Source organism: Lepidochelys olivacea (assembly GCF_965140295.1).
Source record: "Lepidochelys olivacea isolate rLepOli2 genome assembly, chromosome: 10".
Classification (NCBI taxonomy): Eukaryota; Metazoa; Chordata; order Testudines; family Cheloniidae; genus Lepidochelys; species Lepidochelys olivacea.
This window is the reverse complement of record NC_140420.1, coordinates 54571290-54590677: the sequence shown is the minus strand read 5'-3', so window position 1 is coordinate 54590677 and position 19388 is coordinate 54571290. Positions and strand designations below refer to the sequence as shown.

Genomic DNA, 19388 nt, shown 5'->3' with positions numbered 1-19388 from the left:
TAAGGAAGGAGATTACACCACCTCCCTAGGTAACCCATTCCAGTGCTTCACCACCCTCGTAGTGAAAAAGTTTTTCCCATTATCCAACCTAAACCTCCCCCACTGCAACTTGAAACCATTACTACTTGTTCTGTCATCTGCTACTGCTGAGAACAGTCTAGCTCCATCCTCTCTGGAACCCCCTTTCAGGTAGTTGAAAGCAGCTATCAAATCCCCCCTCATTCTTCTCTTCCGCAGACTAAACAATCCCAGTTCCCTTAGCCTCTCCTCATAAGTCTTGTGCTCCCGCCCCCAATCATTTTTGTTGCCCTCCGTTGGACTCTTTCCAATTTTTCCACATCCTTCTTGTAGTGTGAGGCCCAAAACTGGACACAGTACTCCAGATGAGGCCTCACCAATGTTGAATAGAGGGGAACGATCACGTCCCTCGGTCTGCTGGCAATGCTCCTACTTATACAGCCCAAAATGCCGTTAGCCTTCTTGGCAACAAGGGCACACTGTTGACTCATATCCAGCTTCTCATCCACTGTAACTCCTAGGTCCTTTCCTGCCGAACTGCTGCCGAGGCATTCGGTTCCTAGTCTGCAGCGGTGCATGGGATTCTTCAGTCCTAAGTGCAGGACTCTGCACTTGTCCTTGTTGACCCTCATCAGATTTCTTTTGGCCCAATCCTCTAATTTGTCTAGGTCCCTCTGTATCCTATCCCTACTCTCCAGTGTATCTACCACTCCTCCCAGTTTTGTGTCATCTGCAAACTTGCTGAGGGTACGGTCCATGCCATCCTCCAGATCATTAATTAAGATACTGAACAAAACCGGCCCCAAGACTGACCCTTGGGACACTCTGCTTGTTACTGGCTGCCAACTAGACATGGAGCCATTGATCACTACCCGTTGAGCCCAACAATCTAGCCAACTTTCTATCCACCTTATAGTCCATTCATTCAGCCCATACTTCTTTAACTTGCTGGCAAGAATACTGTGGGAGACTGTATCAAAAGCTTTGCTAAAGTCAAGAAATAATACGTTCACTGCTTTCCCATCATCCACAGAGCCAGTGTCTCGTCATAGAAGGCAATTAGGTAGTCAGGCAGGACTTGCCCTTGCTGAATCCATGCTGACTGTTCCTGTTCACTTTCCTCTCTTCTAAGTGCTTCAGAATTGATTCCTTGAGGACCTGCTCCATGATTTTTCTGGGGACTGAGGTGAGGCTGACTGGCCTGTAGTTCCCCGGATTCTGCTTCTTCCCTTTTTTAAAGATGGGCACTACATTAGCCTTTTTCCAGTCGTCTGGGACCTCCCCCGATCATCATGAGTTTTCAAAAATAATGGTCAATGGCTCTGCAATCACATCCGCCAACTCCTTTAGCACTCTCGGATGCAGCATATCTGACCCCATGGACCTGTACTCGTCCAGCTTTTCTAAATAGTCCTGAAACCACTTCTTTCCTCACAGAGGGCTGGTCACCTCCTCCCCATGCTGTGCTGCCCAGTGCAGCAGTCTGGGAGCTGACCTTGTTCGTGAAGACAGAGGCAAAAAAAGCATTGAGTACATTAGCTTTTGCCACATCCTCTGTCACTAGGTTGCTTCCCCCATTCAGTAAGGGGCCCACACGTTCCTTGGCTTTCTTCTTGTTGCCAACATACCTAATGTAAACACATTAACCCTCACGGGGCACATCACTATACAAAAAAAGTTGTCTGTGCCTGTAGTGGGGTGGCTTCCCCACTCCCATAAGCAGGGGGTTCAAAGCAGCCAAGGTAGGCTAATTGAGGGAAGCAGCCACAGCTGTGGCCAGCTCAATTGGGGCCCAGCTGGCCCGGATAAGAGGGCTGTGGGCCAGACGCTGGAGAAGTCTCACTCTAGCCCTGGAGTGGGAGGGGGTGCAAGGTACCTGAAGTGGAGCAGTGCTGAGGAAGGGCAAGGGGAGCTGGGGAGCTCCAGCCTGGTAAACCCCCAGGCTGCAGGCCTTGATGAAGGCCTATGAAAAGCTACTGGGGCTGCAGAGGGGCAGCCCGGGGATAGGCAAAGGCAGCAGGTCCTAACCCCTTGCCAATGATGAGTGGCCATGACAGACTGCAGTCTGCCCCAGTGGGTGGGGGCTAGATGACGACTGGCAGTAGCCACTGAGGCCAGGTGGGTTTAGAAGGTTGGGGGTAGACATAGTAACCGTAGCGACTCTATGCTGACATAACTTGAGTTAGGCTCGAGGCACTGGAACTGGCCTTACTGCGCCCAACAGCCTCAGGAACAAAGAGGCACATAACAAAATCATTTATTTATTAAAATTTCTTGACTGGAAGGTGTATAACTCATGATTTTAGAATTCTTGTGGTTGTAGATATGTTGTCATATTTTGAAAGGCAAAACTAGGAATGGGTTGAACAGAGAATTTGATCAGTCCCTCAGGATAAGTACACTGGCTATTAGCCAAGATAATCAGGGATGCAGGCCTATGCTCTGCGTGTCCCAAAACCGTGCTTTGACTGCCAGATGCTGGGAGTGGACAGTGGGATGGTTCGCTGAGTCATTGCCTGGTCTGATCATTCCCTTAGAAGCACCTGGCATTGGCCACGATCACAAGACAGGATACTAGATTAGGCCGACTATTGGTCTGACCCATGATGGCAGTTCTAATTTTCTGCAGAAATTACAATAGATTTTTTTTTCCAGGGAGAAAGATGTTATAGGAGATAGTATACTGCCTTTATTGAATATTTGAGAATCAAGTTGTACACAATGGCATGCGGAAAAACACTAAGGGCTAGACTTAGAGGCAAAATAACAGTTGCAAAAATGCAATCCCCATTGGTGGATTGGCTCAAAACAAAGTTTTGACACTAGGCCAGAAATTCAGTGAGCTCTAAAATGAGAAGAAAAAATTAAAGTTAAAAATTCAGGGAATCCCAGCAGCAGATAAGACAACTAGGGAAACTGTGAGGAGACTCTATGCAATCAGATACAGTGATAAGGGATTCTTTGTTTCTGAGGGGATAGATGTAAAATGTTTCACTGAATTAAGTCTCAGGGATTATCTACACTGGCAAGTTAAAGCACTCTAACTTGCTGGCTCAGGAGTGTGAAAAATCACCCCCCCCCTCCCCAAGCGCAAGTTTGAACACTTTAAAACGCTAGTGTGGACAGGCGCGGCTCCCAGTGCTCAGAGCTAATCCCTTTGTTGAGGTGGATTACCAGGAGCACGAGCACCCTCAGTAGTGCTTTGAACTTTGTAGTGTAGACATAACCTCAGTTAGATAAGACAAAGAGGAGCTGCATTGACTAGGCATTGGGATGCCTGTGCCTTTAAGAACCCAGCCCTGGGAAGCCGATGCTTAGAGATGCTGTCTGTGAGAGGGGAAGTAAAAAAAAGCCTCTTTGCCCCCCACCATTTTTGCAAACACTGGTGTCTCCGTCCCACTGGGGTACCTGTTACTTCCTGTGCCAGGTTTTGCCTTCTGTCAGCACCTCACACCGAGCTTAACTCCTGCTCCTCCCGCCCGCCCTGATTTTGCCTTTTAGCCCCTCTCCTAATGCTGCCTCCAGCTGCTTGACCCCCCGACCAGTAAATTTCCACCCCCTGCTCCAATTCACCCCCTTCGCCACTTTTTAAGCCCCATCAAAAGCAGTCTGCAGAATCTTTGGCTAATAAGGGCAGGGTGAAGGGCAGTGGCTTCAGTGCACAGTAAGTAGCACATTACTACGGAGAGCACTTTACTACACTACACCGCGGACGCAGGGCTCCTCCTGTGGAGCCTGCCGGATTAATGGGAGAGGGAAGGGAGGAGCAGGGGAAGCAGAATCCAGCTGAAGCTTGCAGGGAAAGAATGGACAGTACAGTGGCAAACTGTAAATTTTGGTACCAGGGTTTTGCCCTCCTCCTGGCAGTGCCCCACTTTCAAACTTGAACAGGGTACAAGTGAGCCTTGAAGTTTAGTGCGTGGGAGGGAGGGACATAGCGCCAAGAGCTTATGAGACAGACCTGTCCTCTAAAAATAAGTAATAGAGAAGATGGCCAATGGGAGGCCAGGGCCATGCGAGGCTTTGGGACATAATTTTTTACACTGCAGTAAAAATTTCAGTGATAAAAGGAATAGACTTTTTAAGGTTAAATATTATTGACAATGGCAACCTTTTGCTCTAGGCTTACCCGCTCTTCAGTTAGTCTAAAATGCTGCCAAAAACACTCATACTTTGCCTTGCCTGCTACTGCCTCCAAATCTACAACAAAGTTAAACTCCTTGTTTGGGCTTTAAGGCCCTGCAGAGCTTTGCTCCCACCTCTCTCTCTCATATCCTTCTTTCACCACTTTTGCTCTACCCAAGACCTGAGACTACCCAAATTCTTAGTTTTATTCCCGTCTTCAGGCCTCTTTTGATGTAACCTTAAGCAACCCATTCCATCATATTTCTATCCCTTTCCTCCAAATACCTTTTGAAAACGCACTTCCCCCAAAAAGGCCAGGCTGAAAATCCTCAGGTTATAATCGGATTACAGGGATACTAACAAAATGTCGTCAAAACAATAAAAAGCAGCACAAGTGAATGTTGATCTCCACCCTCTATATACTGGCTTTGATCAGTGATATTTAGACCTCAGAGGTTCAGGAGCCAAATTAGCAATTAACATTACCCATAAGAGCCACAGTAGTGTGAATTCATTGTTTCATTTACTATACATTCATATTTAAATAGTAAGATGGGGAAAATATGTAGAGTGAATATATATATACACCCCCCCCCACATATATATATATATATACACACACACACAGCAAAATGATGGACCAAGTATTATTTTATCAAATACAATTGGTTACCATAGTAAAAGTATCCTGATTGTTTAATAATTAAATTACACAACGTTTTACTATCAGTGCTGCAGACAGCTGCACAAGACACACTGAAGAGCTACTTGAGGCTCGGGAGCCTCAGTGCTTTAGATCGTGGCTTTCTGGTGGAGGGACTTTTGCTTTGCAGACAGATGTGAAGACACCAGGCTAACACTGTTTGTTGTTATTCAATCAGGAGCTTAAATAAGGAGAACTTTTAGAGAAGTATTTTTAAAAAAGTATTTATTGAATTTTCCACATTTAACTTGTTATTTTAGCTAATTAAAAATACAAGACTCACGTAGTTTCCAACAAGTGCTAGGTGACGTGTTCAGAAATACAAGCGTCCTCACATTACTCCATGACAATGACAGCTTATAAAGTTAAGAAAATAGGGAAAAACATTGGTTCATTTGAAAAGGAAGGAGCTTAGTACAGTCATCAGATGTAGGTGAAAAACCTCAAACCAGTTGAAATTAAAGGGGCAGAAGAGAAATAGTACAGGTACTTCTGTGAGGAGCGGTGGTGGTCATTTAAGACTTGTGCTCCAGATGAAGGTGTTGCCTTTGTAACTAATTCAGAATCTAGAAAGTTAGGATTAAATACTGGGGACTCAGTACTTCAGGCAACGTTACAGCATCTGAGCAATGCATAAACTTTCAAATGTCAGATGCTTTCCACATATGGTTTTGGAGAGGTGAACGTTATTTAAAGATTATATTGCAGTAGTGCCCAGATGCCCCAATGAGTACCCTCATTTTACTAAGCATTGTACAGACACATGGTCCCTGCCGTGAAAAGCATAAAGGCTCAGATGTACCAGATGTTCCATCCTTTAACAAAATGGATCTCAAATGTGAAATGACTCCACACTTCAAAACATATCTAATATTCAGACCAGTTTAACCCCACTTCTTGGGCTTCTTCATTCAAAAAGGTGCTTTAGAATACAGTAGAAGCTCCTCAGTCATTCCCTTCCCCAGTGAGCCGCAGAACAGCATTGACTGAAACATCAAAATTTCTTATATGAATGTTTACTCTGGATATTTACTCAAAATTTTATAGAAAATAAAGGCCAACCACACAGTATGTAATGGTAAGGCTGTCTAACAAGACAACATTAATGCTGTCTTAATGCACACCAATAGTTTCAGTACTGAATAATCAGGATGCCTCATAATACTGATGCACAAAAACCCATCAGTACTCTAACTGAATTGTGAAATTTTGAAGAAGACAGTTGTATTTCAATGAAGTGGAACTATTCCCATTTTGGTCATAATGCTGTCTCTCAACAATGAGAGAAAAGAAAGAGTATACACTACAAAATACTGCACTCTTATTTTCTACGTGCGATTTCTAGAGCTGTGCTAATTGATTTTTCAGCTCACTGGTAGTCCTGAAAAAAAACACATTCTGTGTAGAACAAAATGTTTCATGCAACTCAACCCAATTTTTTTTGTTTTGATTCAGTTTAGGTTGTTCTTTTTTTCAAATAAACCTGAAGGAAATTTCAGAACAGTTTTTAGTAAAAAACAAAACAAAAAACAAAACACACTGACTTCCACAATTTTTTATTTTATTTTTTTGTTTCCTGGCCAAAGCACTTTGGTAAATTCAACTCAAATTTGTAAAATGTTTGGGTTGACCGAAAATTTTGCTCAGCTCGAGCAAATGTATTGCTGTGTTTGCTTATGTTGTACTGAGGATTCATATCAATGGAAACCTTTTAGCACAATCTAGAATTCTTAAGTTTTACAAAGGGGCAAAATTCCTATCTTGTTATTCATGCTGAGAGAAATTAATCCTTAAATGTGAGTGCTCCTCTGAGGAAAATGGGTTCAGTATCTTTTAAAAAGTGCGGTATAACAGATGGAAGCATAGTTCTTCAGAAAGCTCCTAGGATCTGCTCATAGAACTAAAAACCTCCAGAAAATGACCTGCATCCACATGGATAATTCAGTACTAGAGTTCTAATAGGAACTTTATAAAACATCAGTAAAAACATACTAGCTGCCAACTACTTATTGGCCACCTCTATAAAGGAGATTAAGAAGTCATATACTTTTAATCTTCAAAGCATTTTACAAACAATAATTTGTGTTCCTGACAGACTACAGTTAAGCCATTTTCTAACAGCAGAATATACACGCTGAAGCTCCATCCACAAAGAATGTGGAGATGTTAATCTGAAATTGAAGAAAAGTTTTATCCTTGAGCATGGATCTGCTGTTGTGACTCCATAAAGCTTAAATTGACCCGGTTTAAATCACTTCCCCATCTCCTTTTTGCTTCCTAGAAATCCTATTTAAATCTCTTATGCTATTTCTCACTAGAGAATTTTCCAGCGAATTGGAGATTAACTGGCCAAAACTTGGCAAATGAGAGCTTTTATACTTTGTGGAGATAGATTTTTGGATAATCATCTCAAAAAAGCTTTATTAACTCCAAATCGATCTTACTCACCTAATCTTAATGAAAACTAAACCTTTACAAAATTTAAAAAGTCTGAAGCAAAAAATTTCAAACTTTGTCAATGCATCACTAATCCTTATAAAGTCTGTGATGCTCAGTTAGCACAAATAGCTTTGCTGACATTTGTTCAACCGCAGTAAGCAACAGACAGTGTTTTACTAATTTACTGTCTAGAATGTAGTCTGCAATACATAATTCCACAGAAAATACCGTCTCTTTCCCTTGATCACTGAAAACAAAAGCAAGTCACAGACCAGAAAATATATCAAGAAGGGGTTTAAGGCTGTGAATACAAATTACAAAATTTTTAAAGTAACACTATAGTTATGTGTTTGGAGGCCAGTAAATTCCAAATTTAAAAAGGAACATTTTAAAAACCCGGGTGCTTCATGATCAGGGTTTCAAATTGACTAACTTTGGCTGTGTCTCAGTGCTAACCCTTAGTCTAGCCAACATCTTTACACCTAGCCACCATGCAATATTACTACTGTACTTCTAATGGAATATCAGCTACAAACCCTTGCTTACCATACAGGGTAAATTTTTCAGAAGGGCTCAGATGACATAGGAGCCAAAATCCCATTGATTTTCAACAACACAAACTTCTAAATTCTTAAGTCACTTTTGAAAATTTTACCTCTTGTAAACACAAGTCTACAAACATCTTATATCCATCACCATGGGCCATCAGCCCAAATAAGATCACCTCCACTTCAAACATATTGATAACAGCAAAATAAAGTTGCTAACATTTTGCTGCCACATACTTTATATTCCAGAAACACACTGAGCAAGTCAGCCCAAGTTATATAATTACGGCAATGCCTCTTTATTTGCCTCGACAGAACTCAGAATCCGCACCCGTAGAAAACTATTCCTGCATCTCCTGCTGAAAGGAAAATTCACATTACAAGACAACACAAATCCAAGTCTCCTGTCAGTAAATCATGGGACAGTGTACAGCAAGTGGGTGGGAATACTGGTTGAAAATGAAAGTTGAAGTCTTAGCTGTAAATCTTTCCTGTTTTTAAATAGAGATTATGACTTTCCAATAAAGTTTGTCATTATTATATTTTAATTCCATCACAGATATGTCATTAAGAATATATAAAAGTTTTAGACCATCAGAATTGTTTGACATCTGCCTGCTGTTATTGATGCTGCTGTTTCAGCAAGTATTGGCATTTTGTTGATCCTTCAGACTGATCCAGCTGCTGGGAAATGAGTTGAGACTAGTATTTACAGCCTACCACTGAAATGCATGATAAAGTGTTTTTTTTTATTTGAACTACTGATCGGCAAAGTCTTTGGATTTTAAAAGAAATTTGGCAATTGAAATTAAACAGAAGTTCTTATTTTGAAGCTGCCTTTGTGTTTCAGTGGTGAGCTGCATTTTCTCTCATCAAACAATCATAATGGTAGCTTTAGAGCATTTACTATGTGAAGTGATTTTTTTTTTTTAAATAGTCAGCTGTTTGTAGATGTAGCCTTTGGAATCTCATTGCAATACAGCAAAATTTGGTTTTGAGTATAATACCCCATGTACAATGTTTGAGAAAGTCCCAGAATTCATTTAAAATAGCTTTTTAAAAACCATGCACTTGAATACTTCATCATTAAAAGTGAGGGATTGGGTGGGAGGAAAGATTCTTCACAGCAATTGCCAACTTGGTTCCCAAGCTATGTTGCTTTAGAAGGCAGTAGAATTATGAAAATGAACATTTCTATTTATACACAAGCTTATAGAGAAATAGCAAGTGACTATGGATCAGTGTGTGCATACATTTTACAGTAAGTATTAATACAACATTAAGATTGAGAATCAAGTACTCATTTGTCAGGTAATACAGAGCTGAAGTTGAAAATGTAGGCTTCAGAGAAGTGTGTTTATTATCCTTCACCAGTGCCTGGTGCATGAAGTTTAACAAGCAGCAGATTAAAAAAAAAAAAAAAAATCTGTATCTAGTCTTTGCTTCCCGGTTTTTGCTGGGATTCTCATAGAAGTCCCAGAATACTAAATCCTCAGTGTGTTGGGGCGAGGGAAGTCTGAGTCTTAACAAAAGTTTCTCCTGCAATTTGTTAGACATTTGAGTTTAATTGAGGAGAAAATTTTATTTGGGTTGCATAGAACTCGTTTTTCAACACCTAATCACATTTTACTTCCTTTGCATCTCTGCTACCATAAACCAATTAATGCTCCAGTGTAGAGGATCAGTCAGAAAAACAGCATAGACAAAACTTGACTTTTTTTTACACATGAAAAAGCAGGCAGAAAAAAATACCTCTCAGACTTCCTTTAATCACACAAAGTAGAAGAAAGGTACAAACCTTTCCACCCTTTGGAAGTCACTTTAAAATTACTGAACATTTGGTCAAGTACAAAATACAGTATGAACTAGGTTTTCTACACAACATATGTACTGTTTGAACTGCTGTTTAAGATTCTTGGCATGCAGCTTTTGTAGAGGTAAGAGGAAAGGAGAAGCAAGCATGGGGTTAAAGGAAGCAATGAGGAAGATGGAGAAAGAATGTCTATAGCCAGTAGAAATTCTACCAACGTTTTTCTATTTGAAACATCTTTAGCTATTGTGTTCTCCACTACATACAACAAATGACATCTTTCAATAATCTGAGAGACTGATTTAACTGTATCACACTATATCAATGCAAGTCAACTGTCAGACCCTACTTCTAGAAGAACTGCTTTTGGTAGAAGTCATCTTTATCTGAAGAAAAAAATCTGAAATGAGATGGTGATCCCTTCTTATTCTCCAGGCTTTTTCGAGATCTAAATCTATTCAGCTTTAAGGCCCGAAAAATGAAATCAAAGATTCCCTATTTGCATGCATGCATACACCTTGTACTTGGCCAGTATTGGAATTTTATTTTCCAGGCTGGGGAAGGTTTCAGCTAATAAGCTGGAGTTGATATAACTTGAAAAATAGAACGAGGAATAGAAGTGATAGCACCTAGCACTTATGTAGCTGTTTTCATTTGTAGATCTCAAAAAGCTTTAGAAAAAAAAAAGGTGAGTATCATATCCATTTTACAAGTGAGGAAATGGAGGTATAAGATGATGAAGTAACTTGCTCAAGGTTGTCCATCAGGTCCTAGCTCCAGAAGGAAGTATCTTCATTTAGGTTCTTTGCTTTCAGACCAAAATAGAAGCCTTACAAAAATGCACACAGGGCAACTTCAAAATAAGGTCGCCTATTTAGGCAGACGACATAGCATATTAATCTGCACAAACTGTTGGAGACAGATGCTGACCTAAGCAAAATATGTATGCCTTGAGACAGATTTCCCTGAATCATGCATGTTAAACAGATCTCTGTTAAGTTCAGATGCACACTACTGGCCTGACCTGGCATCAGAATTAGCTAGTACTGCACCTATGCATAGTTGATTAGAGACGGCGAGGAGTCTGCAAGGATCCAAAGGTTAGTAAGTCCCAGTTGTATGATTAGCCTATGAGTGTTATACCTCACTGATGAGTAACCATCTAGTTGAAACCTGTCTTACTTTTGTAAGTATACCGGATTTATTTTGATTGTGTGTAAGACCTGTGATACTACTACTGTTTCCAAGAATATACTGTTTAGAAGTGTGGAATATCATCAGATGGGGATTTTTGATTTTATTATTAGGACAAAAGTAGTGAGCACTGCAGTAAAAACAGAAATGAAAATATTTAAATGCTTGTTTCAATGTCACTTAAATGTTTAACTTCTGAATGGATTTATTTGCATACACCAATAGGCAAAATAGGCATGATTACCAAATAGAAGATTTTAAAAGTTCGACATGTTTTCATTACATGATTCACCCAGAACATAGTATAATTTAGCTATGCTAATAGAACCTACGAAAGTCAATTTATGTGCCCAAGAACACCAAGTGAAAACGTGTAGACATCTTGAATAACCACAGCAAAAAACCAGACTCATTACATTCTTTAAAGTGAATTTAGTGCTTGTGAGAAGTGCCAGATAACACTGGAGATGGAAGATCTCCATCTACAAAGTAAAGGCAGTGCAAGATTTTCCACACCTCCTCTCCAGGGTACTTCAATCTTGGCCTGAATGGATAACTTTTATGGTTGAAAGGACAGTTCAGCTCCATGCCCAGGCAATTCTTTGTGTGTCTGCTGAGACTGAACAGAGGTTCAGTTAGTGCCAACTGACACTCATCCAAGAGTAACAAGACAGAGCTCATTTCACATCGATCACTGACTAGACAGCTTTTATCTACTAAACACCTGAGCAGAATTTAAACTAGTGACCTAATGGTGAAAAGCTCATTATGCTATTAGTCATTTGAACTATTTAGTCCCCAGTATGGCTTAACTAGGCTAAAAGGTGGTAGCCAATAAGCTGAAATTCACAGAGCTACAAATCTGTACGTTGAAGAAAAACGAAGACAAACCAAAGCTCAAACTCATTCTGGGAGTGTAAATGAGTTCTACTTGTATTAGATACATAATCATTTTTGTTCATCTTCACATTTATGAGACACAACTGCACTATGTGAACACTAGCATATAACAATCATTAGGTTTCTAAATCACTCAGGAAATGTATTAACTATTTACAGCAAAAAACATTCATCATGCACTTTACAAAATAACGACAGCACTCATTTATGGCCTTGTCTATCTGCAAAAGAATTCATTTTGCAGGTAAACATAATAAAATATTGCTCAAAACGTCATAAAAATATATTATCTCTTTCCTTTAACATTTTAGGTATATAAATATTTTACTGAAGAACATGCATCATTTAGATAATTGCAAGAACGCCTCCTATAAACATACGGTTCTTTGACATTTAGCAGTATAAAATGATTACATGGTAAAGTAGCTATTGAAGTCAAGAATTAAACCCGAGATTTGCAAACCAATACTGTAGAGAACAGTCCCTTGTGTACAAGTCCAGAGATATATCAAGGCACCTTTTATAACAGGTTACATAATAAAGGCTAATGAATGCATTGTAACTGCAGAAAAGAGCATCATTCCACCTGCACAGTCTTCAGTCTTGTCTGGACACCAAACTTACTGTTCACTTTTCTGTTCTTGTTTCCCATCAAGCTCTTGGTCAATTCTGTTTAATAAAAAATGTTAGAATATAAATTACAACTTCAGTAGTGTGTTACTTTCTGTAATAGGCAAAAAAGCTGATCTTAATAGGAGAATTGAAGTTTTTATATAGAAAAGGTTTTTAGTAAGTATCATTCAACTGTTAAAAACAAACATCAGTGAAGTGGGTTCAGTTACAGCAAAATGTTAAAGATCCACCTTGTTATTGCCCCCTAAAATTATAGATTTTAAAGATGGTTAAGAAGTGTTTTCAAGCAACAACTGATATGGTATTTGGAAGAAAAGTATTAGGAAAATGAAATATCCAATTTGGCCATGTTGCAAGAGAAGCAGGTTAGTCGTCCATTTATTAATAAAGTGTGACTAGGATGTAAGCCTATAAGACATACAATAAAATGAGAGATGGTTTTAAGAACAGAACGCAGTTTATATTCTAGAACTTGAGCCTATCAAACCTGTAAACAATGGGTTTGGTGGTGTTTTTAGAACAGTTATATTAAATGTTAAGCTGAAAGAACAGTGTGGTTGTGCCAACACTGTTTACTACATACATTTTTAAAGTTTCACAGAATTGTTTTCTAAACAGTTATTACAAATAACATGCATTGTATTGATCTGTGCTATTCTGAAATAAGTTGTATGCAATTAGTTACTATACATAGTTAGATTTATTACTAATATGGAATGCATTCTTTGTATCTAGTCTGTGTATGCAGGATAGCAGATAGCAACTTTAGAGTCACTCGGGTAAAATATGTGCTATTCAGCCAGAATGCAGTGTGGTCTAGCGCACTGAACATGGTACTGTGTAGACCTTAATTCTAGTCCTGGCCCCGAGCACTGACTCTTTGGGGAAGTAATTTAATATCCATTCCTCTTAGCTTTCCCTGTGCAAGATGAGGATAATGATTGGTTACGGGGGTTTTTTGTTTGTTGTTTTTCAGGGGAGGAAGCCTCCAGGCCTATATGCATCCTCTTGCTTAATCAACTGGTGAGTGAAGGAATCTACATCAACAATTTCTGCAAAATTTAAGATTGCTTTTTAGTGAAGTTTCTGGCTCTTATGGCTGCTAGGAGAACCTCTGAAGTGTGAACTGACATGTTCTGTCCTGCTGAGTGTGCAGCCAGCTTCAGTCTACTGTTTCTCATGACAGTCCCAAAAAGTGGAATGAGGTTAACAAGACTCAGGCAAGTTTCTGCCTACAGGATTCTGAACAGCAGTTGTGAAACAGACAAGAACACTGCCAGTTTCACTATGTTGCAACTAGGGAAAAAGATGAACAGTGAAAGTACTTACAGGAAAATGACTAAAAAAGGCTTGGGAAAGAGTAGAGTAGCAAAAACACCCTTCTTACTCTCCATCAGCCAAGAGGCTCTGAAGTTGAGGATGAGAAAAAGCTCCTTCCAAGCAGCTAGAAAGGGACAACAGTATTTAAATCCATCAGCCAGAGACCCACAAAAGAGAACAAGGTGCCATCCTTGCTTATGAATCCCAGTGCCCTCTCTGTTCCCAACAACTGGGGCAGAGTTATTGGCTTCTCACCAGGCCATTGTCCACTGACATGTCTGGTGTGTGGGGGCATTCATCTTTCATGCTGCCTAAGCCTAGTTCACTTAGTTCTCTGGCTAGTAAATACCTAATAAGTTTTTCATGCCCAGACTGAGCTTTCCTTTGAGCTTTATGAAATAAAAGTGCTATGTAAGCACTAAAAGCTTCAATTTCAATTATTACAGGCAGAATTAAGTCACATACTATGATCAAATATTTTTCCCTTCCAATTTAGTTTTTGGATATATCTGGTTTGTGTTAGTATTTATGAGTACATTTTACCAACATTCCTGGCTCATTTTAGAAGAACCTATCAATGGATTTAGAATTCTAGATCCAAATGCTGCAAACACTTACATGCTTAACTTTACATAATCAGCAGTCAATTCTTCAGTGAGACCACTTCTGTACATAAAATTATTTTTTTTGCAGGACTGCAATCCAATCTGTAGTACCCCTGGCGCGTAGCCAATTCTGGGTCTCAAACTGTCAGCCAGGCAACATTTATCAGGATGTTAACAAATGATAAACAGGGCATCGGTTAAAGCCAACTCTGCGTTTCAAATACTCAAATCAATGTGTGTGTGCAGAAAGATGGTCACCTAACGCTTCTGAGAGATTTGTGTTTTTCATCTCTGCACACTACTAGCTACATAGTACCAAATACATTGTTGCAATGGAAGTTTCCAAAAAAAAATCATCTCTCCAGAGTTTATTTACATGTACTAAACTGCATTCTAAAATCAATGCAATAAGGGTAGAGGTTCCATAAATAAACCAACATAAAGGAAATGTTGAACATAATGCATTGCCTAAAACACCCAGTGACTTCATTTAAGACTGTGATTGTACTTTTGTCACAGAATAACTCTTCTGGCTTAATCTAATGGCTCAACTGCTTCAAATTTTACTTAAAGCGATTACTTTTTCAGAAGAGCTTTTATTGTACATGCTTACTACATTTATAGCATAATCTGATGGGGGGGAGGGTAGAGTCCTCTCTTCCCTAGCCATTTGCTCTTTCACTTTTGCAACAAATAAATGGTTTAACTGACTAAGACTGTTCTCTGATGTTGATATAGTCTTTGGTGAATGCAGTAAAAAAGGATCCACAGCTCCAATGCTATGGTAGTAATACACGCAATAGCCGAGAGCCATATTTTCATGTATTTAATATTTTGTTTGGGATGAATATTCTGCACCAAAAGTGATGGGGAAGGGACGAGGGGGGGACGACGGAGACTTTCATTTGGCTGTTTCGGATAGTAAATAAAACACTGAAATCTGAAGAAACAGGGTTTAGAAACTGCACGGCAGTACCTAAAAGTGTTGCTCTTTACTTGCACAGTATGTTACTCTGCAACACTTCTCAATCCAGTAGCAGAGTAGATCATCTATTTATGTGATCTCTGTTTCTTTTAAAAGCGAGTTAAATAATTCCCAAAGGAAATGATGTACATCAAGTGTAACAGAATACTGGCAACTTTAAACCAAAAGCATCCACAATGATGTCTGAAGAATTTTTCATTACTGTTATTACAGTTAACTCCCATGATTATTATAACAGACTATGGGGGAAAAGTACTTGTGTTGTCAAATACACAAAGTAAACACTATCTAGTTAGTTCCATTTTTACTCCGCTATAATCAGATTTTCACACAGCAACGTAAAACAAATATTTGAGAAAAAATGATTGTAGGGGGATTACTGAGGGGAGGGACTCAGTGTATGTTGAACCTGAGACCTGAAATTTAAAGTTGATATCCCTTTTAAGAGCTCAATTCTATACCCACTGCAGTCCATGGCAAACCTTCCCATGGAGCAGGATTGGGTCTATAGACAGTCAAAATACCAAGCATTAACAAGGTGAAGCAAGTTAAAGTTGCTGTGAGAACTAACTGAATTTTCTGTAGTTGGTACCTTTACTATCTCAGCTATAATACTGCAGAATTAACGCTTACAGTTTTTCATACAGACTGACAGTTTTATGCTTTTCCACTAGCTTTTTACTTTCTTGTTTTTTTTATGAAAGCTAGTAAAATCTATAGGGAAAAGTTATTTCTGACAGCTTTAATTCTTAATACCTTTTCTCTTTTCAATCTTCCTACTTACAATGACATGTTTACAGAAAGTGACTTGTCCCTAAAGAGTTTATTGTTTTGCACATAGCAGCAGGAGTGCTCAGAATAAAAGTTTAAAGTTAGAAGCAGAGCGTTTTAGTGAGGTTATTGGTAGACACTGAATGGCAATTACTCATTTGTTTTAAGTATTTTATCAGATGCGAGAATTGCTTGCAAATACAAACAGCACTGAGCAAAATATGAACTAATTTAGGGCCTGTGCAAGTTAGATATCTTGAAAATAATTAAAATTAGTGAATACTGAATAAAGAAAGATAGAAATTCTAATCCTGAAATTTGTAAGAAGCTGTTTTCCAAGTAACTTCTACAATTGTACCAGTTTGGCATCTAGAAATTAAGCATTCAAACAGTTAATTGTTATTCTTAACAACAAACTTAGTTTGTTCAAGCAGGTTCAAAAATGCAGATGACTTTTTGCCTTTTTGAAGATGCAGCTCAAAGTCAACACATCCCCTTAATAAAAGCATCTCCGAAGTGATAAAATATTGACAGATTACAAACCCATCCATGGTTTACACTTCTACATGGAGTGCTCTTACAAGTTATATTTACTGTAACTATTTCAAAACAAGCTTAGTTATTAGTGCATGTTTATATTTACAAATGCTTATTCATGTCTGCAAGCCAACCAATTGGGAAAGAGTTAGTTTGTGCAGTGCAAATGGTCTTGTCTAGATGCATCCCTAAGTAAGGTGTGCATATATATACATATATACCTTTTGTGTTTCTTTCTAAACTTTTCTTCTTCATACCTTAGTGGGGAAAAGTTTGATTTCAGTAAGTACAAGATATGAAGGCCAACCAAACTCAAAACAACAAGTGTTAAATGTTCCTCATGGAAACAGAATATCAAGTCTTGAAACTAACATAGTTATTTAGAGCATAAAATCATGAATATATACCAGCTTGAAATAAAATGACAAACTAGCAGAGATTTATATATTTATATGTTGCTGTGTGGTAACAGTAGTAATGTACACTATTTAGTCCATTCTGATTGCAATATCTACCTCAAAATCCAGAGACCTTATGACCTAATTTTGAAGTACAGCTCAAAGGGTCATATTCTCCAAAATAGAAGTATCGCAAAATGTTCTAGTATATACCTTGCCCTGTGGACCAGCAAGCTTGGTCTCTGCAGAAGATCAGTGCTTGATCATTATTGCAGCTGGTTGCATCAAGGCTGTCTTGTAAACCTTAGGCGGACATAAGTCTTTTCATTTCGTAAACAATCTCTACTTACAGAAGCGTCCTCCTTCAAATCCTGTGCTTTTGAAGAGAATTTGTTCCAGGCAGAGTGTCAGATTTACAAGTTTATGTTAATTTTGTTTCTGCCTTTTCCACAGAAAGCCACATTCTGCACGTGTTACAAAATGTTTAGTTTTGCAATTTGTACCAGCTAGACATTTATTCCTGGCTATATCTACGCTACCGCAGTAAGTCGACCTAAGTTACGCTACTCCAGCTACATGAGTCGACGTAGCTTAGGTCACCTTACTGTGGCTTCTACACCGCACTGGGTCGACAGGAGACCTTACTCTTCTTGTTCAGGGTGGAGTACCGGGGTCGACCAGAGAGATCTGCGATTGATCTGGTGGGTCTTCACTAGACCTGCTAAAAATCAACCCCCAGTGCACTGATCGCCAGAGCGTGCATCTGGCTGTAGTGTAGACATCGCCCCTGTGTCAGCCTTTCAACAGCAAACACATGCCTTGTGACCATGAGGTGTGATTATTCTAATGCCTTCCTTATGTGGCTTTCAGTTCAAAGTAATAAGCAACATTGCCATTACATTTTGAGTGAGCTAAAAGAAAAGGCGCACCCTTACTACCCTAGATCTTTAGGCCAATTGTCTATGAAGTAAAAGTTCAACTTCAGATTGTCACTATAGGTTCTTAGGATCCTTAACTGTTGCTCTGGATGCATCAGCTCTACTTTGTGAGCATTGTACTATTGAGTAACCACATAGAGCCTGGTGCTAAAAAAATTCCACCCTCATACCTGAAGCTGGAAGGCAGATGTGTTTTTTCTGTCATGGGCCAATTGGTTTGGAATGCACCCCTTTGACAGCTCTTATTTCATTGATACCCACTTCAAAAAAGGCCTTAAAAGCTTCCCCTCCCTCCAAGGATTTTTAGAATCACTATTGTTAGGCTTATGTTTATAGTCTTTTCCATCTCCTATCTCATTGTCAAATGGATTCCTTATTTGTTTTTTATATACTTGATTGCTTAGCCCCGGGGTCTCAAACGCAAATGACCACAAGGGCCACGTGAGGACTAGTGCATTGGCCCAAGGGCCGAATCACTAACACCCCCCCTCGCTGCCCCAGCCCTGCCCCCACTCCACCCCTTTCATGAGGCCCCGCCCATGCCCCGCCTCTTCCCACCCCCCTTTCAAGCCCCTCCCCGAAGTCCCCACCCCAACTCCGCCCCCTCCCTGCCCCCAGGGGGTGCAGGAGGGGTGCAGTGGGGGCTCAGAGCAGGGAATTGGGGTGCGGCAGGGGGCTCAGAACACAGGGTTGGGGTGCGGGCTCCAGCCCAGCACTGCTTACCTAGGCACCGCTCCCTCCCTGCCTGCCCTGGCCCCGCGCCGCTCTGGGAAGCGGCCGGAACCACATCCCTGCGGCCCCCCGGGGGGGGGAGGAGGACAGGGTTCCACGCACTGCACTTGCCGCTCCCCCAGGTACCTCCCCTGAAGCTCCCATTGGCCAGTTCCCCATTCCCGGACAATGGGAGCTGCGGGGGGCGGTGCCTGGAAGCAAGGGCAATGCACAGAGCCCTCTGCCTGCCCTGCCCCAGGGCCGCAGTGCCAGCCACTTCAGGGAGCGGCGCGGGGCTCACAGCGCCACGGGGCCAATCCCGCAAGTCAGATCTGGCCCGCAGACTGTAGTTTGCCCACCCCTGGCCTGGAGGTAGGCAGAGGAGAGGGGCTGCCCCAGGAGCTTAGCAGGCCACACGAAAGAATCCCGCAGTCCACTTGTTTGAGACCCCTGGCTTAGCCTGTTTTGCTTGTATTCTGCTGTACAACACCTCAAATGCTTTGGCTCAGTACAACATAAAAGGGGCTTATAATATAAGCACTTGCAAGACCAGCATTTCTCACTAGCAAGTCAAATACCGAAGGAAAAGAAGAGTTTCATAGAGGTCTTTTGTGCATTATGATCTTATGATTCCACAAGACTAGTTCGTACTCAGTATAATGTAGGAATTATATAAACCATAGAGCTAAGTATTATTTCATTGCCATGCTCTGGGTACCATTATGTTGCTGCATGCAAAGTAGAAATTTAACA

The 19388-nt window shown here is 40.3% G+C and overlaps 1 protein-coding gene across 7 annotated transcripts in view; it reads right to left on the bottom strand.

Moving 5' to 3' along the window:
• Positions 1-5056: 5056 nt before the first annotated feature.
• BNIP2 (BCL2 interacting protein 2) overlaps positions 5057-19388 on the bottom strand; it is a 35891-nt gene continuing 21559 nt past the window's right edge. For 5 of the 7 annotated variants that reach the window (XM_084642333.1, XM_084642334.1, XM_084642332.1 and 2 more), the window contains 2 exons: positions 16810-16845; positions 5057-12406 (listed from right to left, as the gene is read on the bottom strand). In XM_084642333.1, coding sequence (XP_084498459.1) covers positions 12358-12406; positions 16810-16845 — 85 coding nt within the window. In that variant the 3' untranslated portion in view covers positions 5057-12357. The remainder of the gene's footprint in view (positions 12407-16809; positions 16846-19388) is intronic. The other 2 variants (XM_084642331.1, XM_084642335.1) reach the window with 1 other exon arrangement.